We start from the raw sequence: 24,419 nt of genomic DNA on the forward strand, positions 1-24,419 counted from the left end.
ACAAGCGAGAGGACCTGGGTTCGATTTCTGGGCAGGGCAAAATCTTAGGCAAATTTCCTTACTTCACACAGCGACACATGCCTGTTTATCTAGAAGTAAATAGGAGCCTGCTTGTTAGTCGATTGGCGGATCGCTTTTCCATGGGTAATAATCTCTTCAAAATAATAATAATGTGGTCACTCAATTCACGACTGTTTATGGGACACTGCTGTGTGCAATTGGCTGCCACATTTTACCCACAAAATAAAGGCAATTCACTTTACAGTTTATTCTGTGAAGTGCTTTGAGAAGTCTTGAAGATGTGATAAGGCACTATATCAAATGTAAGGATTATTATTATCATAGATCACACCTGATGACATTCCTATGACATTCCTGATAACCGTGATTTCGGTCACCTTCTCCTATCTACCTGGCTCAGTGTCAAGCTCCGCCACTGTTAATTGCTTCGAGAGCATGAAGGGCGCTGTATAAATGCAAGTAATTATTGTTGTTACTGTATTTTCACTTGCACAAGGCAGATGGAACAGCTTCCCCTCTAATGTGCAATACCATTATTTACTGGAACAAATGAGCAGGTGCCCTCCTTCAACAGTGCCAGTCAAGGGCAACATTCTGAGGAAGTGATAAGGGCAATACGTAACAGGAGGAGTTCCCTTACCTTACACTGTGTAAGCAATAGAATACATTGCTATATTCTGGGAGGAAAAATATTAAAATTCTCACCAGAAATAAAAACTACCTGTTGAATAATCCCGTGTGAAGTAAAAACATACTCTACAGGTCAACGCTTTAACACTAGACTGCAGACAAACTTTTAAATTGTTTTGTGCCAATGAAATCCTAAACTGCCCCAATAACTTTGGTTGGTATGTTATAGTCAAGACATAAAACATTGCTGAAAACCTGTACTAACAAACCTGTTCTATGTGTCTAACTTCTGAAAACTTTCAAGTAGACCACCCATGACTGTAAACCTCTAATAATAGACAGGAGATATTATTGAAGTAGCCCAGTGTAGTATTAGATGAGATGTTCTTTATCTAGTCTCCATTGTTTCTCTTATTAGAAATGTGACAAAAATCCCTCAAGATCAGATCATTCTTTATTGACAAATAAAACATATCCACAGTTAATACAGGAAATCAATAAGCAACAATTAGTTCAAAACAACACACATTTCGGCTACTTGAAAGTACATACAACTTGTTTTAAAATACCCATCATTTTAAAAGAACATTTTCACAGTGCAAACTGCACAACATAACCTTTCATATGCACTCTTATAAATACCAATGACCTAAATTAGTAAATAACATTACATCTACTATTGCTACATCTATAAAGTTGACACACTTATTTGGCAAAGTGCTGTATTTATTCTGTAACCTGGATTATGATGCAAGTCAACCGAGTGACCCCCAAGTCCCAAAATGTGTTTACACAATTTTCAGGCTTTCATGCCCAATATCTGGTACATTTCAATAGAAGACTATACAAAGTAACTCTCAAAGCAAGCTGCCTTCTATGCATAGTTGGATTGGTTTCCTATATTTACATATCATCTTTCATACCTTCAAATTCTTCTTTTGCATCACCAATGAATGTTGTTCACAAACCAAGTTGCACTGGAAGGCACATAATTAACATAACCAACATGAATCCCTGTATGAAATATTCAGTAATCTAAACTACAGTTTAATAATTTTGTACAAAACAAACTATTACAACATGTACAAGTTTTGTTCAAAAATTTGAGAGGGATTTGTCCTTTGTTTTAACTGCTCCCTGCCACCACCACAATCAGACCTTACAGCACCAATGTGCAGAAATGCTCTGGCATAACTCAGTCAACAAAATAATCAATCTACATACAATGGTGAACAGTAAATTGTTTTAGTTAAAATACAAGTTGATTATACTGTCAGTTAACCACAGTAAAATTTCATTTTCCAGGCAGCAGAAAATCTTTCTATACATTTCATCATGGATAAAGTTCCAATTAGGTTTCACCATAATATTATTAGCGGTAAATATTCAACATTATCATGCAAAAGAAAAAAAAACAAGATTTCTTTTGCAGTGTTTTATTTATACAGTTCAACAGGTGTCTTCGGAGATGATCTGGGATATCAACTCACAGTTTCCCAAACAACCCAAGGGCATTAAAGGAGGCTATTTACATGACATCAATGATAGCATTGATTTGGGAATTCAATCGGTATGCTATGGAAAAGGTGATGTATGATGAACTATTTATAGATTTTCTAAAAATCCTGAGATGGGGCAGGTAATCTGTTAACATATTCAAGGCGAATGTTCGCTTACAAATAAAGTCACTGCACTTCACAGTGAAACACTGTGAAGCACTTGGAGACGTTTCAACGTGATAAGGCGCTATATCAAATGCAAGGATTATATATTTTTACAATATTTACTCTGACAGAGAGTCGGGTTTAGTTGCTACATACAAAATCAATGTTCTACATACAAAATTAAATATTTCTGAATTTGAATCCACTGGCCATTTAAAAAGGAGCTACAGGTATTTGTTTCTATATTGAAATGCATTTCCTTAATTCTACAAAATTCCTACAAAAGTAAAATCTGGTTTGGTCAAATGAACAACAGAGTAACAGTATACAGGCTCCAGAATGATAATTTCACATTTTTTTCCCTAACCTACCTTTTAATGTTGCACATTAAAGCAAATCTTAAAATTAAAAGAACAAACCTAAATTATAAAAATACACTCGGGGCAATTACTGTCAGAATCTGCACTTGTCCATCGGCCACAAATGCCCATTATTGTTGAAGGAGCCATTCAGAAAACGGGGCAGAAATGAAGGCAGAATTAACATGGGGCATTTTAACTGATAGTGAAGACAGGTTGGCTGTACTGTGATAAGATTCCATAGGCAATATAATGCATTAAAAAAGGAAATAAAAGTCATCCTTCATATAAATGCACAGGATTGAGGTATTTCCCTTCATCAAAATGCGTTTGCGAAACATAACACATCCAAAGAGGGACAAAGTAGAGAACTGGTAACAGGGCAAGCATTAGCTAGAAAGGTCGTGTAAGTGGCCCCTGAGCTTGACTATGTACAAATATACTGTATCAATTGTAACTATTTAACTATATAAACACTACCAAATTACACATTTGTAAAAAGTATTGTACATTTTTTTTTATAGGGCTTCCTTGCGGTCACATATGGACGTTTAGAAACAAAAACTGTGCATCTAGACTGTATTGTCCCTGAGAATCTGTGTTGTGAATTAGGATGGGTTTCATTTTACAAAACAATCACAGGTGAAAAGATGTTTTCCATCTCCCGGACAGCAATTGTAACAATTCTGTTCACAGCACACATTTTTTGTAATACAGCTTAATTTCAGAATACACACACAACACACACATAATGAATCTTCATCTGAGATGGCCATTTTAACAAGCATAACCCTATACAAGTTTTAACAAATTCCAAACAGTTTTAAAAAAGATTTTACAGTAAAATCCTATCATTTAGAAACAAGGCATTTGGTGATATTGAGTTCAGGATTTTTAAAGCACCCAGAATATAGAATAGAAACCTTAAAATACTTATTCCAGATGGTTAATGATCCATGACTTTAAATAAGGAGCCCTAAAAAGAGTTACAAAGATGTACTGCATTTACATCAAGAATCCTATTCAGAACACTAAAATGATTTGACAATTAATTATACTGGCGCTGGCAAGGCTGGTGTAGAACGTGTCCGCTGTGCTTGGTTTGTCGAGAGCTGGACTCCCTGATAAGGTTTTGGCGGCGAATGTTGTTGCGGTTTAAGAGGTGCTTTTCGAGGTGCTCTTTTGCACGCTGACTGTGACGGATCTGATTGGCTTGTTCCAGGAAACTAGTGTGAGCGGCAAGAGCAGCTGCATAACAACGAATATGGTGGCTCACCCTGGCTGGTGATTCTGTTCTGGAATAAAAGGAAAGTCAAGGAAATTGTCAATCGGATCAAATCGACTGAATCATCAATAATCAGTTTTATTCAGCACACAGTAGTTTTATTCCATTATTTAATTCAACACCAGTGCCATATATTATGCACTATATGTGCACCCATTTTCATGCACCATTTCAAAATATCAGCAATTGAACTTAACAAGTATAAGACATCATTCATTATTATTATTGATACACATTCACATTCTAAATGATGCTGCAAGATTACCCAAATTTCAAAATTGTTTTTTTTTTAAAAAGTTTACTTCTGATCCAAGGAACATTAAAGTCTGTTAAAAATGTCTTTAACCTCTAAATATGATTTTATTCAGTGAAAGACGATTGGTAAAAAAAAAACTCCCAAACTTGTTTTTTTTAAACCCGAAGTTGCAGGGCTTTTTTTTCAGGATCCAGGATTGTGCAAGCACATCCCAAAAACAGCTTGGCTGCATTGTTCCAGGAATGCGAGTGCATCCAAAACCTACCTTGTTGATACCGTGGAACCAGCTTCCATACACAACTAAGCCAGGCTGACACCTTTAGTGTTGCAGTGAGTGAACATTTATGTGATACATGTGGAAACCCATCACCATGCTTAGGGGTATCCAGACCAAACTGAGAATTCCATGCATCCCACCTACACATGGAAATTCCAGAGACGGATTGTTGGAATGGAATATGCACTCTCTCCCTGGAGGGACACATCCTGCTTCCTGACTGCAGCCAGATGGATTGACATGTGCACTCATACACACAAACACATACACACACCCAACCATCAATTAACAATCTATAATTTAAATAGAAATCATTCTCAGTATGCTATGTTTCCCACTGTAAATGTGGGTAGACTGCAGTGTATGGGAGTCTACGAAATTTCATTTCTTAGACTCCCCACACACAGTGAAGAATAAAAGAACTGGGTCCACATTGTAAATTGACTGTATATTTTGTGGGTGAAACGCAGCAGCCAATTGTGCATAGCAGAAGCCTACAATCAGTCGTGGATTGAAATGACCAATTTCTTATTATCTTTTTTTGAAGGAATTATTATCCACGGGAAAGCGATTCGCCAATCAACTAACAACCGGGTTCCTACTTACTGCTAGATGAACTGAGGCGTGTGGAGTAAGGAAACTTGCCTAACGTTTCACCCCGCCGGGGATAAAACCCAGGTCTCTCGCTTGCGAGGCAAGTGCTCTAACCACTGAGCTACAGGACTCCATTTGTAGCCACAGGTACTAGAAGGTGAATCCATTGAGACATTGGCAATTACAGCATCTGGCTCTTTGTCGTATTCTCTCCTCATAGGTTCAAGCTCCACTTCTAGATTGACACTCCAATGCAATGCTGGTGGACTCCTCATTGTCAGAGCTGCCATTCTTCAGATGAGACATTAAACTGATGACCCATTTGCTATTTCAGGTGGACATTAAAGGTCAAATGGTACTATTTGAACTAGAAGGGAGTTTCTCCTGGTGTTCTGGCCAATAATCCTCCAGATGAAAATTATTCATTAATTTAGGTGTTTGCAGAACATTGCTGTGTGCAAATTGACTGCTCTGTTTGCCCACAATTTTACAGTAAATCCTGTAAAGCACTTTGAGATGTCTTGAGATGTCTTGATGACCTGACATTAAATTAATATTAAATTAATACTAATTTATGCAATTCAGATCCCCTACCGTATCTGCCTTAGATATATGCCAAACTGGGCCAGCAGTGCAGCTAATCTAATAAAAAAAACATCCCTTTCCTGTTCATAGCCTCATTCTGGATAGGTTTCCACAGCTACTTCCCACCATCCCAGTACCTTGCTAATGCCCATTCACATGGGGAGTTTAGACATCCAAGAAGAATTGGGAGGGGGGAAGCTGGTAAACAGAGTCTCCTTGGAGCTGAGCTGGTAATATGCTTGATAACAGAATGTTGGAATTGCATCAACCCTCTATTGAGGTCTCAATAGTCTGGTTCCTGAGCCAGGCAGGTCCACAGTACTCCAAACTAGACATCCTGGCTCTTCAATAGGACTTGGAGGAACAGGTAGCTCACCAAGGACAGACTCCTATTAAGTCTGCAAGCTAAAACCCTTATAGTGCTAGCTGTACAAGCAGCAGGGAGCTTGCCAGTCAGTGTTCACAATGGCGCACTATATGGTTTTAGCTGGTTAAACTCCAGCAGCACCCCAATGCACACTCCTGGGTCCCCAAGCCTTCGTGCTGCCAATCTGCACCTAATATGCTCTAGGATTACGTAAGCAGGATGTGTCTTTGCGGGGAAAGAATGCAGATTCCATGTCAGAAAAAGAAAAATTTCCATGCAGATGTGGATGAATAACCTTGAGCATGGTGATGGGTTTTGAAGTGTGTCAGACATTTAGCTGTCTTATAAAAAGCTCATCTTATGCATGCACATAATGGGCCTTCATTAGGAAACATTCAACTCTACAGCAATTTTTTTTAAATGAATGAATAATAAGCTTTTTTCCACAATCATATAGCTTGCCATTGTGAACACTGGCTGGCATGCTTCCTGCTGCTTTCCACAAGCAAAGTCATCTTGGAATATTATTTAATATATGTAAATATATTTAAATTCCTTTCTTCCCTCTCCTCCTCTTCCCCCATGAGGAATTAATAACTATTCTAAAATAAAAAATAACTCTTCAATACCCAACACGTTACAGGATATGGAGAGACATTTGATTCCTGAAAAGGTGCACATTACCTTTAAATATCACCACAAACATCTAAGCATACCAAACTTGTGTAGTCTAATCACTGGGTTTGGTTCAAACACAGAGCAAGGAACCAAAATAATTGTTTTTAAGGAAATGCTGCAAGCTGGATACTGTTAATAACTGTGTCTAACCTCCACAATCTCTTTTTCTATTAAAACCAAACAAATGACATTACTATGATATACCACATATAGATGTAAATCAGGTTTGTCGACAATATCACTATCGTGTCAACCTTACCGAAAGGAGTCATTGCAGAAAGGTTAGTGCAATAGCTTTTCGTCTCCCAATCAAATAGAGAAGCAAACAAGAGGCACCGACATTATCTGGCAGCCACTTACACCATCTCAGAGAAGGCTCACTTCGGACCCAATCTACAAGCAATCTACCTCGCAAAGAAAAACGTGTGGACTGCAGAAACAAAGATGTGCGAGTCTTTGTGCAGTCACCGATGTTACAAGCACATCTGGTTGGGTTACATTTCAAAAGTCCCTCTGCAGCATTCCTTTTAAAATAATAAAAGAACAAAGTTCTCGTCCACAGTGAAACTATCTAGAATTCCTAGTGTTGCTATATGAAGAAATGGATTCCCTTCCTCCAATGAAGAGCAGTTTACAGAGTAATACAGCTACTAATATGTCCACCTGATCTGGAAATACTATTTTTTTTTCCCTACCTGATATTTAAAAAGTCTAAAACTCTCTGTGAAGTAACATGATACAGTAATATGGGAACAGAAGACCATCAGCCCATCAAAACAGTTCTACCATTTTATTAGCTCTTTTAATCCCATGTTCTTATCCTTTTTCCAAAGCCAAGTATTCATCTATCCCTCCGAATATCAATTCTTCCTTTTTCAGCCTTCTAGGGTAACGCATGGGGGTAGGGTGGTTAGTCGTGTCTCCTTGGAGCTGAACTGGCTCCAAGGTGACATGCCTGCCAACAGAATGTCAGAAACAAGCCAGCCCTCTGTGGTGGTCTCAGTAATCCACTTCCTGAACCAGACAGCAATATCAACGGCAACACAAACTCTGGGCTCCTCAAACCTTGGCTCTTCCCAATCTGCACCTCGTACTTTCTGGAATTAAGTCAAAAGGATGCGTACTTTCAGCTAGAGAGTGCACAGTCCATTCCAACAATCTATCTCTGGGATTTCCATGTGTAGGTGGGATGCATGGAAATCTCAGCTTGGCTCGGATACTCTTAAGCTTGTGTCAGACATCCGGTTGAGCAAAAAAAGGTAATGCATTCCACATTTTCACATTGTGTTCTTTTAATAAATGTTTTCTGATCTAACTTTTAACTGGCTTAGCTCTAAAAAGTTTATGTTTTAAGCCTTGCATTGCTTATGCTGTGTAAAGTAACACAACCACTGGATGGTAGAGGACTCCTCCCGAGCAGTGATTTCTTCCTTTCCACCTGAACCACTGCCATCTTTGATTCTTTGTTCAGATGAGTGTTATTGTAAAATGTAGCCCCTGAAGGGGCTTCTAAAAAAACGCTTCTTTAATATTTGTTTTCTAGGGTTGAATTGGTGAGGAGGGGTGCAATCCATGTTCCTCCAGGCACAATGTTTGTTGTATTTTTTTTTTAAAAAAAATTTGGACCCAAGACCTCAGACTTTGGCTGCCCATTGAATTCTGGGCTTGGGGAAGTCCATTTTGCCACTCCTTGGCAGATCAACCAGATCACACAACGTTAGAAATCCAACTAGAGGCTGGAATTTGCCCTCACTTCAAGGGAATAAAAGATGGCAGTGATGCAGGTCTGAAAAGAAGAAACCACTTCTGTGAGGGATGTACTGCCATCTGGTGCTCCTTTTCACTAGTATGAAAGTAAATCAGAAAGTAATGGAGGCACAGTATATGAAATTGTAACTGGGATTGAAATAGTAAACTCAGAATTACATTCTCAAGTATGACAAGGTAGCAGAACAAAAGGGCACAGACACAGGGTTGTGATGGGCAATTTCAAGACACTTATCAGAAAGCATTTCTATAATAATACTTACATTTGATATAGAGCCTTATCACGTCATTGAGATAATAATAATAATCCTTGCATTTGATATAGCGCTTTTCACGTCGGGAGGACGTCCCAAAGCGCTTCACAAAACACATTGTAAAGTGAATTGACTGTATATTTGTGGGCGAACGCAGCAGCCAATTGCGCACAGCAATGTCCCACAAACAGTCGTAGATTGAAAATGACCAATTTATTATTGTTTTTGGTTTTGGAGGGATTATTATTAGGCGTGTGGAGTAAGGAAACTTGCCCAAGGTTTCGCCCTGCCTGGAATTGAATTCAGGTCTTTCACTTGCAAAGCGAGTGCTCTAACCACTGAGCTACAGGACTCCACATACAGATGTCCCAAAGCGTTTCACAGAATATAATGTAAAGTGAATTGACTGTATATTTTGTGGGTGAAATACGGCAGCGAATTGCACTCAGCAGTGGCCCACTAACAGTCGTGACCAAATTTCCCTACATAGAGAGCAATTAATGATCGCAATAAATTACTAGGAAGGATAATTGAGGCCAGGAGTCATTTAAGAAACAGCTCGATGCTATAATGGGAAAATGGGAAGGTGGATATTCTGGAAGAATGAAATTAAAAGGGTCTTCTCCATCTGAACCCCTCTTGTAATCTTGTGAACATTATCAAAGGCTTAAAACATCAAACATATTACTCCTAGGATGTTCTGGATTCCTCTACCAGAGTGAAGAGAATTCTGAGGTTTTAATTACCAGGAGCAACTCAGGGTCTGTAACAGCATTTCATATGTTCAATACATTCGCAGAATGTGTGTTTGCAGAGAAAGCATTTGTAATAAGTGTCTGTCTCAAATTGTCATGATTGAAAAATACCTAAGAGCGCTTTTGAATACTAATTAAACATTGCTTGCGGGGAACTGGTTAATTGCCTTTCAATGTAACCAATGGTGTAGTGTTGGTCTATCGCTACTTAGCATGCAGTAGCAGTGCTCATACTCCTGTGTCCGATTGCAGGTTTCCCAGCACAAAAATATGGTGACATTAACAAAATAGCCCAAATCACTGAATCTAGAACTAGCCTGCTGTTGCAGCTCAGTTTCAGTACAAAATTCAAGACTGTGGTGACACTGCAAGAGCATTCTGACCAGAGGAATAAGAAACAGCTGTAAAAACCTCACAGTAACAAAAGGAATGACTTAAACTCATGGATCTAGTTCCCCTTTAACATCTCTTCAATATAATTCAACCATATCAATACTCAGACATTAAGACAGTTCATGTTTTTTTTCCTATAATAGTCGTACTATAATTTGCTTTTAAAGACTTGACGTTTACCTTTTCTCTTTGACCGTGCCTTCAGCTCCCCTCTTGACTCTCTACCCCCTCCTCGCTCCCTCCCTTCCCTCCCCTCACCCTGACTATTTCCCCCCTGCTCGGGTCCTGACCCAACTGTACAGCCCCTTGGAATGTCCTCCCGACGTGAAAGGCGCTCAATAAATGGAATCTTGTTGTTGTTGTTAAAATAAAATTTAAATAAAGCTAAAAATAGTCTTATTTTATTTGCCATTTATCAACTGAATATTACTACCCACTGATCATTCAACCCTGCCACTGCCTGTACATGCAACAAGCTTCATTGTGCTGTGGAAGAGCTGAAATAAATTGAGAAAAGAATAGATTGGCAAAACATGCCCTTTTAGTGCCATTGTCAATTAGCCAGCGATTGATTTCAAAATTGGTCTTTAATCTGATCAAGGCCCAAGTCCACAATGGTGTTCCTAGTGCTCTTGCCTTTGGTAGTCTTAAAAGTGCAGATTCAACCAAAAAAAGGTAACTTGGTAGAACAGCGTTCTCTATGATGTGAAATTAAAGGATTTGGATCGGCAGTTGTGATGGTCCTGAAAGTGGGTTTTCCTCCTATTTGGACTATGGAGAGCAGGTGGTAAAAGGAGAAATTGAAACTGGAAACCGGTGCCAGGCATGCCCCAAAGATAAGAAAGTCAAAGCCTAGCAAGTCAACTCTGATATTCTACTATGATTTGCCTCCAAGTGGCCAGTTATAGAACAAATTGATAAAGGCCAAGGAATAGATTGTTTGACCATTCTTTTGTGGGAGAATAGAAAATTTAGAATGAAATTGAAGAATAAATATGCATCGCAAACAAAAAAGTGTTCCCAGGGTACAAGATTCAAAGATTCGCTGTGTTTACCAATTATTTCCCAGATCAACTTCAGAAAATCCAGTGCTTTGCAAGGTTATCCTGATGCGAAAGGCGCTATATAAATACAATTTTATTGTTGTATTTCCTTGTTCTACCCTTTGAACCCATTCACATTTTAACCATTTATGAGCAATAAAAACAATTTTCTTGGCAGAAAACCTTCACAGTGTTCAGTACTTCTAATGTAGCAGTAGAAATGGAGGTTTAGGTAAGATTCACAGTATATCTTTTGCATTATTTTGCTCTGGAATTGAACAAGCTTAATTTTAAGGGGAAAATAATTCTGTTAATAAAACAACAAAGTTACATTTATAAAGTGCCTTTCACATCAGGAGGTTGTCCCAAAGCGCTCAAAAGTCAGGGATCAGGACCCGAGCTTGGGGGGGCAGAGTTGGGATGAGGGAGGGCAGAGAGGTAGGAAGGCAGCTGAAGGCACGGTCAAAAGGAGGGTCATGAGTCATGCCTTGAAGGAGGCAAGGGAAGGAGCAAGGTGAAACGCTTGTAATTTCTTCAACACTAAGAGCAATAGTTCTATTGCTGCCATCATGAGGATGTATATATAGGTTTTATGATCTCTGACTGGCCAAGAGAAACTTTCCAATCTCTTATGAAGTTCAAACTTATCTATTCACAAAGGCCAGGTCACCTACTTTGCACTGTGCCTACAACTCCTGTAGTATTCCCTGATAAACTTATCATTAACACCAACGTACCTGACAGTCGGATTTTCATATTCAACAGACCTGCTGTTCTCTCTCAAGCTGCTGTGGATATTGTGCACAGTATAGACAGACATGCTGGGGTGTTCAATAAGAAGGTTTTCCATTGGGCTCATCTCCACCTGTACTGGGGCCTGGCCTCCTGCGGTGAAACAGGGGGGAGGGGTAATGAACCAGCTCTCCTCCAGAGCACAGGAGTCAAGCTGAAGAAAGCAGGGGTCACTACTATTACCAAGCAACTCAAGAGAAGAGGTTGAAGAGGAGAACATGGCTGAATTTGGAGAGGTTGCCCTGTCCATGCCATCTGTTTCTTCTCTGGAGCAGTTAGTGCAAGTATCTGATAAGCAGCAAGCAATAGTTAAATTGTATAAGCATCAAAAGCAAATGCAAGGATTAGCAAATAAGGAGATGGGAAACAAAAATGGGATGCGTTAGAAGTAAAGAATTAAGAAAGATATTAAAGCATGAAGTGGGTATTGGGGAAAAAAATGAGAAAACAAGACACATTTCATTAGTTTCATACATATTTATGTATATATCTGCAGTGTATTTGTACTAACAATACTAGTTCACAACTGTCAACAAAGACACATTGAAATAGATTAAGCACCTTTCCAATCTCCCAAAGTCTTTCAAACTCTATATAATATCTGCAGAGTAAATTTTCATAAGATTACAATTTGTTCCTCAAGGTACATTGGACCTCTAGGTGTATCAAAAGATCAATAGCAAGCCAAAATAGTGGAGTAATCCTGCCACTGTATCAATCATTGGTGAGACCTTACTTAGAGTACTGTGTACAGTTCTGGTCACCACAGTACAAAAAGGATATTGGAGAAATTGAGAAGATACAGAGGAGGGCAACCAGAATGATTGAGGGATATGGAGGCCCTGGACTATGAGGAGCGATTAAGTAAATTGGGTATGTTCATGCTAGAAAAGAGAAGATTGAGAGGTGACATAATTGCTGTCTTTAAGATTCTAAAGGGGCAAAACAATATAGATCATGACAGGCTGTTTCAACTTGTCCAAAATAATGGAACCAGAGGACTCGACCTGCGATGGAAGGGGGGTAAATTCAGAACGAATCTACGCAAACACTATTTCAGTGAGCAAATAGTGAACTTGTGGAACAGGCTCCCTAGGGAGACGATTGAAGCAGAAAGTGTTGATCCTTTCAAACACAGATTAGATAGTTATCTTTTAGTGAATAACATTATGGGATATAGTACAGAGGTAGTTTGGGATATATGTGCATGCGACCGCCAGGAAGGCGAACTAGATGGACCTTGGTCTTTTTGCGTCCAGCATTTCTTACGTTCTTATATGTAGGTGTGAACAGAATTAATTAAAATGTTAAAATCAGCTTTTAAGTATGGAACAATTCCTAGATTATAAACACTTTTCAGTAGTACTTAAGAATTAATGTTTGGTTTTTTTGATCATTCTAATAACTTGGCTCTTGTGAACATTTATATCTGGGGGAAGAGACTCTTAAGTTTAGGAGTTGAAATTGTTTCGGTGCAAAACAGCATAAAGATAGAGCAAGGAACCACAAGGTGACTGATTAATTAAGGTGGACTAAGAAATAGCATTTAACTGCACTTGTGTGATCAAAATGAGTGGACAAACACATTATGTTTAACAACTAAACAATTCGCCTCAGTAGCTCTGAGCAATAATAATCTTTGTACTTCACATCAAGAGGATGTCTTAACTCACTTCGCAAGATTTACTGTAAAGTGTAGTGGTTGTGTATTTTATAGACAAAGGCATAGATGTTCAATATAGCCATCTGTCCAAGGTAGCGTGTGGGAGTGGCAGAGAAAATGACATATGTAGACCAATTGTCAACTAACCATGCGGCCACATAAGATAATTATCACTAGCGTCAATTAATGTATCTGATTCCAAATGTCACCCCTATGTGTAATTTGCGAATACACATCAAATCATATTCTCTTTCTATTGTACATGTATTGGCTTGATTTTCAGGTGCCTCACTTAAGCAAAAATCTGCCTGGATAGTGAGCGAGTGTTGTAAGATTATTCTGCTGCTGAGGGTAATATAGTTGAGCCTTCTGTCTACATAAACACTTTCATGCAAGGGTTATTGAACAACAAATATAGGAGATAACCGTTAATTTCATCCTCCAGAACAGGAACAAAGATCATTACTATAATGCCTAGACAGCTGCCAATTTGAGATCACCTAAAGGTATTTGGAGTTCAAAACTCAGGACTTTCTTGTCTGCATTTTTCAGTTCCTAACCAAATATACCTTCTAAGCTATTGGAGAATCATGCAGTTTAACTGATACATTGTTGACACAGGACATTAGTAATAACCTGATCATGAAGTTTGTATTATTATGGAACATTCATGATCATTAAACACTAAGCTGTGGCATCTGTCTGTACTGCAGACCATATCATTTGTATTCAAATATTCAATATGATAGAAAAAAAGTCCTATCCATATTGTTTGCTTTGGTTTAAATCTATAAAGTGGCTGCAATAATACAAAGTTATCATCAATACAACATCATCACATAGTTTATAAGGATTTTGTTACATCATCTTGGTCAAAACCACTCACCTATATAATCAACAAGAATCCATTCTTCATCTTCTTTTTCGCTAATTTCTAGCTCCTGACTTTCACGTTCAGCACCATCAATCTCTCCAAACAGCATGCTTGAAAAGCGTTGGTACATAACTTGGGGAAAGTCAGGTGCCTCTGTTCAGATGTGCCTGACAGAACTGGCAAGAAATCACTTTAGTGGCACAAGGAGGTAGATCAGTGGTTGCTCAAATTCACAAAGTTCCAAAATTCCACACGTTGCAAAAACAGGCTCACTGACGAATTTTCAAAGTATCTGTGCAGAAAGCAAAACACAAGAATATGAAATTAATCAGAGAAAATGTAAACTCAATTTAATAGGACATCTCCCCTCATGTAAATCTAAAAAGCTTAGTTTGCGACAATACTTAATGGGATAGGTCTTAAAAGTCTTAATCTTAAACCCATCTTTTCAACTGTACTTTCAGCCAACCTCCCCACCCATTTAGCTTCTCCCCCCCCCCCACACAAACAGCCTCGTACAGGATGATTATACTAAGCGCATGAACGTGATGGCAACTCTGTGTTCTATTCATGGAGAAAGATTTGCAATAAAATGATTGGATCTAACAGTAAGTTTAATCTGTTCACTGTGAGAAGTTAAAGACAAGTAATCAGCTTGTTTTATTGCAAACTCTTCCTCGACGTCCTTCCAATATGAAAGGCGCTAAACAAATGCAATTTGTTGTTGTTGTAGGAATATTAATTGTATCTAGCAAGCTAATCCAAACAGTAAATGTAGTGATTAAGCCTCCCCCCACCTCCACTTCATAAACAAGAGCCTTTGAGTCAGCCTCAATTCATAGAACTGCAACCTCTGAACTTAGTTCAATATTCTCCAGCCACCAATGGGTGAATTTGCATTTGATATAGCGCCTTATGTCTTCGAAACATTTCAAAGCGCTTCACGCAATATACTGTAAAGTGAATTGACTGTGTACCGCCAATACCTCACTCCAAAAGCCGCTGAAACCCTGGTCCATGCCTTTGTCACCTCTGGGCTGGACTATTCAAATACCCTCCTCGCCGGTCTCCCCTCCACTACCATCCATAAAAACCAGGTCATACAAAACTCTGCCGCCCGCACTCTTACCCGCACCAAACTCGGCTCCGCGATAACCCCAGTCCTTGCCAGACTGCAATGGCTGCCTGTCCCAGAGAGGATCAACTTCAAGATCCTCACCCTTGTCTTCAAATCCCTCCACTCCTCTGCACCCCCCTACCTCTCTGACCTCCTCTCAACAGTGCCCGTTGCCTTCGTTCCACCGGGTCTGGCCTCCTCCTTGTCCCCCAAGTCCTTCGCTCCACCCTCGGCAGCCGTGCCTTCAGCCACTATGCCCCAAGGCTCTGGAACTCCCTTCCTCACTCCCTTCGCCTCGCTCCCTCTCTTCCTATTTTCAGGTCTCGGCTGAAGACCTTTCTTTTCGACTGCGCCTTTGGTCACCTTCCTCCCCTTCCCCCTGGCTCGGCCCTGGGATCCGTTACTGTGAAGCGCTCTGAGACCCCGTCCGGTGTGGAGGGCGCTATATAAATCCAAGTTGTTGTTGTAAAGTGAATTGACTGCATATTTTGTGGGCAAAACGATGCAATACACCTATGCTGCATTGGATACTATATTGCCTGCAAAGGAAAACAGGTTTCAGGTTTTTAATTTGCTCAAATTACGATGGGAAAAACAAAACTGTGGCACTTAAGAGCAGTGGCACAATAACATTATTATGACATGATGTCATATTCCTCTGAGGACAACATAGTAATGCGTCTTGTAGGATACTTTACCACTGCGTCTCTATAAAAGAATAGATTAGTGAAAATAGATGCTCCTTGTTGAAATAAAGGCATAAGAGCTCAAAGAAACCTCAGAAAACTAAATAGCTGCTCATCCATGCTTCTATTTGAAGTCATGAAAATTAGTGAAAGGACTAACAAACAGATCCATATTAGACCAATATGTACAGTGTAACTCAACATCTCATATGTCATTTCAAATGACAGGACTGTAGTTAAAAATTGGTTAAAACATTTAGAAAATTTACATAGTTAGGGATCGTATCATTAAAAATAACATTTAAAAGGTAAGGAATGGGAATTCATTTCCTCCTCTTGATTGCACTTAACTGTTAATTTGGATTATTTGTTTTCCACCACTCCCTGATGTCTATTTCTAAACAAACGTTGATATACAATACAATTTCCCTAGATCCTAGGCAAACCTCAAGGGCATAGCGTATTGGTTAGTCCCATACAGAATAGTCCATTCTTCTTCATGTTTCCTCCTGCCTTTACATCCCTTTGAAAGCTACCTTGATCAGTGCCAAGGAAACTAATCCAAAAATAGATATCAGGAAACATTTAACTCAAATAATTACACTGTAAATGCTTGGTATAACATCAAGGATCTCAGACACAAACAATTTGGGATTATTCAAAATACATTGAGATGCCATGAATGGGATCACGATTGGAACAAGGAGACCAGATGAACTTTTCTCATCTCGCTAACTCTTATGATGAGTCTGAAGAAACATTGAACATTTTTCACCTTAAAAGAGGAGTAGTTGGGATGGAGGAAACTGGGACTAAAACTATTTTAAAGACTAAAACAATTTACATCACCTATTATTAAGTCACTGAAAAAATTGTGAAATCCTCACCAGGGGAAGGAAGCATTTTAATATGCTTACTTCCCCTGATGAGGGGAAATAGACAATGCATCTGACAATCTGACTTGCTAACAAAGTTTAAATTACCATTAATAAAGAGCCGACCATAAGAATATGGACAAATTATATGTACTGTATTTGTTTTCTAATATTTGGTTTAACTTTTAGCTGCAAAACTGACCAGAGTCTTTCGTCCACTTTCCAAACGGCATGGTTCACCTTTAAACATGGTGAATTCAGAGAAAAAAATAAAACCCGCCATTCTCATCTGGGTTTAACAAACTAGTACATGCTGGTTACCACAGCAGAATTTGTGTTAGGATGTGTTGTATTCTCTCACTTAATGATTGCTGTAATGTTTATCTTCTGTCTGGCTTCTACATGGTCATGGATTTGTTAAAATAAAACAGAATTTTTTTAAAAAGATGCACACGCTAACAATGGAATCTGGGATTTCAGCTTATTGCATCATTCTGGTCTGTATTCAAAACTCTATAGGACATTTACCCAATAAACCCATCATGCAATCTCGAAGACATGATAAGGTGCTATATCAAATGCAAGTATTACTATTATTATTACTACATTTGGAAGTCACTTCAAATCACGTCCAGCATTATAAATGAGCCATCAAGAGTACTGATCAATTTATAAGACTCAATGATGTTACGCTGCCTGAACATACAACAGAAAATGGCTTCTTGTCTGCCCGCTAAACGGATCCCCTAAACATTGTAACATTTCAGAGCATACAGTTCAACAGGCAGCAACTATCTAATAATAATAATGTACCAAGGCATCACTGTAGGGACAACCAAAGCTAATTGTGGAACACGTACTGCTGCCTTTCAGAGAAGAACTAACTTAGGACAGATGAGAGAACAAATCTGGGGATCTTCCCTTCTTGTATTACTCCATGCCATTCAGCTCCTGATTCAGAACCCAGCAGAAAGCTAATTCAACCACTTAAGCGGCAATTTAAATAAAAAGTTCTATAGTTTTCAGCTCATCACAATGAAGAATGCTGGGGAAGGGAACTCATTCTTTTCTCCTCCACTCCCCCCCTCCACCCCAATCAGGGCATCCAGCACTTCCAAGTCAGATAAAGCTTGAACAGATGCAACCCCCAGTCTACAGAAATGTTGTACTTTAACCTCAAAATCTTCTCTCACCTCCTTCAAGGTCCACTACAAGACCTTCCTCTTTGACTGTGCTTTTTCCATCTTTCCGCCCTCGTCCCCCTCACCTTGCTGGCACCCAACCCCAGCTAACATGCAAACACTGAACTGCACAGCACCTTGAGATATGCTCCTGATGTGAAAAGCGCTATATGAAAAGCACGATCTCCCCTCCTCACTCTCTTTTTCTCCTCAACTCCCTCTCCTTCATTCTGGACTCCCTTGCCCCCCTCACCTCCCGAACTGCCTCATGCTCCCATAAATCACCCTGGTACACCAGCCATCTCCGTTCCCTCAAGGAACAAGTGCGAGCTGCCAAACGCGCCTGGACCAATTCCAAACTAACGGTCCATCAGCGGACCTGGCTTCACCACACCAAGATCTACCGCTGCACTCTTGCCTCCGCCAAATCCTCCTTCTACTCCAAGGTTATCTTGGAAGCAAAGGACAACTTCTCTTTTCCACCACAAACCGTGTCCTCCGTCCACCTTGCCATGCCTCGCCCATCCTCTCCTCAAACTCCCAACTGTGAGGAGATGCTGGATTTCCTTGAAACCAAAATCGAGGGGATATATTCAGCCACCTCTGCCCCATCCACAGCCACCCCCCACATTACCTCTCCTGTCCGACATCATCAACCCCTCGCCTTGTCAACCGGTTCAGTTCCAACCCCCCTAAAAACAGCTGTCATCATCCCCATCTTGAAAAAACCTTCCCAGGACCCATCCCTACTCTTCAGCTACCGCCCCATCTCTAACCTCCCATTCCTCTCCAAGGTCCTGGAACGAGAAGTCGCGTCCCAGCTCAGCTCCTTTCTCTATCGCCATTCCCTCTTTGAACCCCTCCAATCCGGCTTCTGCGCTGCCCTCAGCACAGAAACAGCCCTGGGCAAAGTCACTAATGACATTCTGAACATCTCTGCCTCCTTCTCCTCCTCGACCTCTCTGCCGCCTTCAACATTGTCGACCACTCCATCCTCATACACCGCCTCTCCTCCTTACTTAATCTTCGCGGACCTGCCCTTGCCTGGTTCGATTCCTATTTCTCTCACCGTCTCCACTAACGGCTTCTCCTCCATCCCCCGCACTGTCACGTCTGGCGTCCCCCAGGGCTCTGTCCTTGGCCCTCTCCTCTTTAATATCCACATGCTCCCCCGCGGTGACGTCATCCGCAGACATGGGGTCAACTTCCACACGTATGCGGATGACACCCAACTCTATCTTTCTGCTCCACTCTCAACTCCAGGACCACTGCTGTCCTGACAGACTGTCTGTCGGACATCAAGTCCTGGATGAGGGCAAATTCCTACAGTTGAATGTGAACAAGACTGAGGCCCTCCTGATTGGTTCGCGCCAGCGCCTCAGCACCTCAGGCTCTGGCAACATCAACCTCCATGGTTGCACACTTCAACTCACCAAGTCAGTCAGGAACCTAGGTGTCTTGTTCGACCCTCAACTGTCTGTTCTTCCCCACATCGAAGCCATGACCCGCTCTGCCTTCCCTCACCTTCGTAACATCGCCCAACTCCGCCACTACCTCACCCTGGTTCTCACATACAAAGCTCTCAATGTTCTCGCCGCACCCTAACTCTGTGACCTCCTAACTCCCTACCAACCCTCCGCTCAGCCGAGCGTCATCCCCCTTCCCCTCCCCTCTCCCCCGTGACCCCAACTCGGGTCTGAAATGCTGTACACTATCCAGGGCCTTGGGACGTCCTCCCGACGTGAAAGGCGCTATACAGATGTAATCTTGCTGTTGTTGAATACAAAGGTGAATTTGTATTACACTGTTGTATTGTAAAAGCAATCCTAAACATTTAGTGTCAGTAGACGATAACAACTGGTATTGATATAGTGCCCTTCACGCCAGACAGCATCTCGTGGAATGTAGACAAGGGCAGTCTGCTCACCATTTGCAGAACCTAATTCTCCCAGCCAGTTCTTTGTGAGGTAAAGCAAAACTTGACGTTCAGTTGTCTAGATTCCAAAAGGATTGAGACAGTCAACAATATTTAAATGCATCTGCATAAGCCCTGACTGCCCATTCAGGTTAGCATTAAAAATCCCATGGCACTATTTGAAAAAAGGGAGTTTCACCCAATGACCTGGCCAACATTCAACCAAATAAAATTTGTCATTCACTTCATGGCTGTTTGTGGGACATTGCAGTGTATAAATTGGCTGCCGCGTTCGCCCACAAAATACATAAGTCACTCCACTTTACAGTATTTCCTGTGAAGGGCTTTGGGGTATTCTCGTGATGTGAAAGGCACTATACCGAATGTAAATATTAATTAATTCTTGTTATCATTCTTCAGCAGAACATTCATAAAGAACTGACTGCAAAAATCAGAAAGTATGTACAGGTATTTGCATTTACAAAAGTAACAAGATATTTAAATGATTAATTATGTTGTTTCTTATGCATCCAATATCTGACCTTTGTACAAAGAAACAGAACAAATCATCTCTGGTTTACATTTCCCCACATAGCAAGTACCCAAGCTTGGCTACTAATAGGAGTTACTAAGTAGTTGCTAGATAGCTCCCTATAGGGAGAGGGATAAAATTGAAGGTCAGGTCATCTCTGGCTGCTCTCAAGCATCTCTTGAGAGCTAAATACAGATATAGGTCTAAAAGCACATCAGCTATGTGACAATATGTGTGCGTGGTGAAGGGGGAAGAGGTCTACTAACTTTAACAAAATGAACTCAGATGATGAAATATATACCAAAAATATAATTAATAATTATAATCGTTGCATTTGATATAGTATCTTATCACATCTTTGAGACATCTCAAAGCACTTCACAGAATATACTATAAAGTGTGAGCAAAACACCAAGAAATGTCTTCCATTTAAATATACTCAGTTTTCAGGGTTATTGTCTCATATTATTCACCACTGTATTTAATCTGCTTTAATAATAATACTTGCATTTGATATAGCGCTTTTCATGTCTTCCAGACAGAATATACCGTAGAGTGAATTGACTGGATATGTGTGGGTGAAACGTGGCAGCCAATTGAGCACAGCAGTGTCCCACAAAAGGCACGGATTGAGTGACCAAATTATTACTTTTTTTTCTTGGGGGATTATTATCAGGCCTGTAGAGTAAGGAAACTTGCCCAAGGTTTCGCCTGCTGGGAATCAAACCCAGGTCTCTTACTTGTGAGGCAAGTGCTCTAACCACTGAGCTTTAAGTTAGTTAATCCATCTTGTCTTAATATGTAGGCACATGGCCAGATCTCACTCAGATCATTTTTCAGTATCTCTTTTCTGCTCGTGTCCCCATATGTCCTGGATTCAAAAACAATGTCTTTTATTTTTGCAGCAGAGTCCACATTCACCATACTTGGCACCAGACTTTCAAAGGTTACATGAATTATAACTGCAACTACAAACCCAAATTTAGATAAATTTCTATGTTAATCAATTAATATTTTTCTATAATTTAGCATTAGAAAATAATGCATCCTTCAACCACAGCTTCGCAATCAGTGAAATACTAATTCATACCACTAACCATTGGCAATTTTATTTATAATGCAAAAAATATACCAGATGTCGATCAGATTACTGGAATTAATCCAACTTTGGGTTGATCGGACAAACACACGTCTCAGGCTTTTACTGAATCCCCTTTGACTGGATTACACTGTCAGTCATCCAATATCTCCTATATGATTAAGACTAGGTATCTATTATTTTGCAGTACAGGTCCCTCCCTGTGTGGATGGATAGCATTCAGCCCCTCCCATGTTGGCAGAACACCACTTGGCCCGGTCCCAAACCCCATGGACTGAACTCATGCCAGATCAGATGGTGACAGATGTGAAACCCACCCTATCAGGGGCTCAGTGGAAGGTGGGACTGAGGGAGGAGCCGCCCTGAGCTGGGCTGCGGTCACTCTGCTCCCTCCAGCAAGTAGTCTGGGGGTGTGCAATTGGCTTTTTTGAGGGGGGGGGGGGGAGTGTAAGAGGGGATATGGATAAATACAAAATCTGTCAGTACGGCGCAGATTTACAGAGCAGCGTTAATGCCTGACCTAATTCTTTGTTCGTCCAGAAGACTTGCCTTAGTGCAACAGTTAAATTAGAAACATATTCATTAGAGACGTGTGAATGTAGGTGGGTGTCCTTCACTGAGAAATACAGCAATAACTTTGGCCAAGGGGTGAGGATACACATACGCACACAAGTGGTTTAGACATGATCCTAACAGTAAGATAGTGGGGGGGGACTATCATCATGTTGAGCTCTTTGCAATGGTAGATTTTGAAAGGCTTCTAACATCAGAGCCAGAGAGGGGGGGGGGGGGGGGGGGGGGGGGGGGGTGGGGGGGAGATCGAAGAGTAAAGATAGATTTCATACAGGAAAACAAACATCCGCAGCAGCCCCTGGCGAGCAACAACAGGACAATAACAAACATGTCTCTAAACCTGGTCTTGTTTGACAAACCGCAGAGGCGACTGAGTGAGTTACGCCTTTTTATAAAAGAAGCAAAACGTAAGCAGTTTAAAGCGCTCCACAGCTGGAGGGGGGGGCGGGGGGGGGGCAGGGGGGGGGGGTCCAGTAAACCGACACCACCTCCGATACACGGGAAGGTCCGACACAGAAAGCTCTCTCCCCACTTGCTCTTTACTTACTGTGTCAACCTCGCCAACTGAGCATCGCTTTCCCCCCGCGACCACCCCCCCCCCCTCCAACAACCTCCCCCCCCCTCCAACAACCTCCCCCCCTCCAACAACCTCCCCCCTCCAACAACCCCCCCCCCTCCAACAACCTCCCCCCCATCCAACAACCTCCCCCCTCCAACAACCTCCCCCCCCTCCAACAACCTCCCCCCCTCCAACAACCTCCCCCCCCCTCCAACAACCTCCCCCCCTCCAACAACCTCCCCCCCTCCAACCCCCCCCCCTCCAACAACCTCCCCCCCCCTCCAACAACCTCCCCCCCCTCCAACAACCTCCCCCCCCTCCAACAACCTCCCCCCTCCAACACCCCCCCCTCCAACAACCTCCCCCCCCTCCAACAACCTCCCCCCATCCAACAACCTCCCCCCCCCTCCAACAACCTCCCCCCATCCAACAACCTCCCCCCCTCCAACAACCTCCCCCCCCCTCCCAACAACCTCCCCCCATCCAACAACCTCCCCCCCCTCCAACAACCTCCCCCCCCTCCAACAACCTCCCCCCCATCTAACAACCTCCCCCCCTCCAACAACCTCCCCCCATCAACAACCTCCCCCCAAACTCCACTCCAACAAAGTTCGCCCTCCGCATTCACTGCATCTAAACATAATGGAAGGGCTTTATCTGAACATGACTTTTTTTCTTGGGGGAGGGATCAGCAAAACAGAAGAAAAACTTGTCATTACGTGTTTGCAACAGCCCCCCCCCCCCTCACCACACCCCCCCTCACCATCCCCCCGCCCCCCCCACACCCCAACCAACCCTCCGCTTTGTTTTCTCTGGTGTCGCATGTTGCTCCCCGACTGACGGAAGAGCCGAGTTCACGACAAAACAAAACAAAAGCAACCAACCCTCCCCCCTCCCTCCCTCCCCCCTCACACACACACACACACACACATAATAAAAAAGAGGAAAAGTTACCCATGTCACTTACCTGCCTTCAAGTTACTATTGCACTTTTTTCCCCTCCCCTTCTCCACCTTTTCTTCTTCTTCTTTTTCTTCTTCTTCTTCTTCTTCCCCTCACGGTTTCTTTTCTTTTCTCTGCGGGGTGGGGAGTGGTGGTGGTGGGGAGGGAGGGAGGGAGGAGTGGGGGTGGGTGGGTGGAAAGTTAAGTTAGAAACTAAACGCACACCCGCACAATGTCGTGAGGTGTGATTGCGTGTGGCAGAGAGTGGGACAGAGAGTGGGGGGAGAGAGAGAGAGTGAGGGGCTGTGAGGTAGCGGGCGGCAGGTGAGCGGGGAGGGAGTCTTTGTTGCAGACTGACTGACTGAGTGAGTGAGTGAGAGAGTGACTGGGACTGACTGACTCAGTGAGTGAGAGTGAGTGAGAGAGAGAGAGAGCCGCCGCCGCGCCGCGCGCTCCCCCCGCGAGTGTTATTGTTGTGGAACCTCGAACAGCTGATCGGCCCCGCGTCACCGCTCCGGGGCCCGCCGCCTCCTCCAATCACAGGCCGCCGCCCGGGCCGGCAACGTTCTGTCACTAACGCACGTGACCCGGGGTGGGGGGGGGGGGGGGAGTGGAGTGTGTGGAGAGAGAGAGAGAGAGAGGAACAGAGAGAGAAGGGGGCGGGGCTGAGCACAGGGTGGATG

At 41.9% G+C, this 24,419-nt stretch overlaps 1 protein-coding gene across 1 annotated transcript; it reads right to left on the reverse strand.

Moving 5' to 3' along the window:
* Positions 1-1,087: 1,087 nt before the first annotated feature.
* On the reverse strand, positions 1,088-23,833 carry tp53inp1 (tumor protein p53 inducible nuclear protein 1). Its single transcript, XM_042331960.1, has 4 exons — positions 23,762-23,833; positions 14,270-14,549; positions 11,666-12,008; positions 1,088-3,969 (listed from the first exon to the last, which is right to left on the reverse strand). The coding sequence occupies exons 2-4, from the start codon at positions 14,385-14,387 to the stop codon at positions 3,723-3,725; spliced, it is 708 nt and encodes a 235-aa protein (XP_042187894.1). The 5' UTR covers positions 14,388-14,549; positions 23,762-23,833; the 3' UTR covers positions 1,088-3,722.
* Positions 23,834-24,419: the final 586 nt, after the last annotated feature.

The sequence above is a fragment of the Callorhinchus milii genome, unplaced genomic scaffold (genome assembly GCF_018977255.1).
Source record: "Callorhinchus milii isolate IMCB2004 unplaced genomic scaffold, IMCB_Cmil_1.0 Scaffold2, whole genome shotgun sequence".
NCBI classification, from domain to species: domain Eukaryota; kingdom Metazoa; phylum Chordata; class Chondrichthyes; order Chimaeriformes; family Callorhinchidae; genus Callorhinchus; species Callorhinchus milii.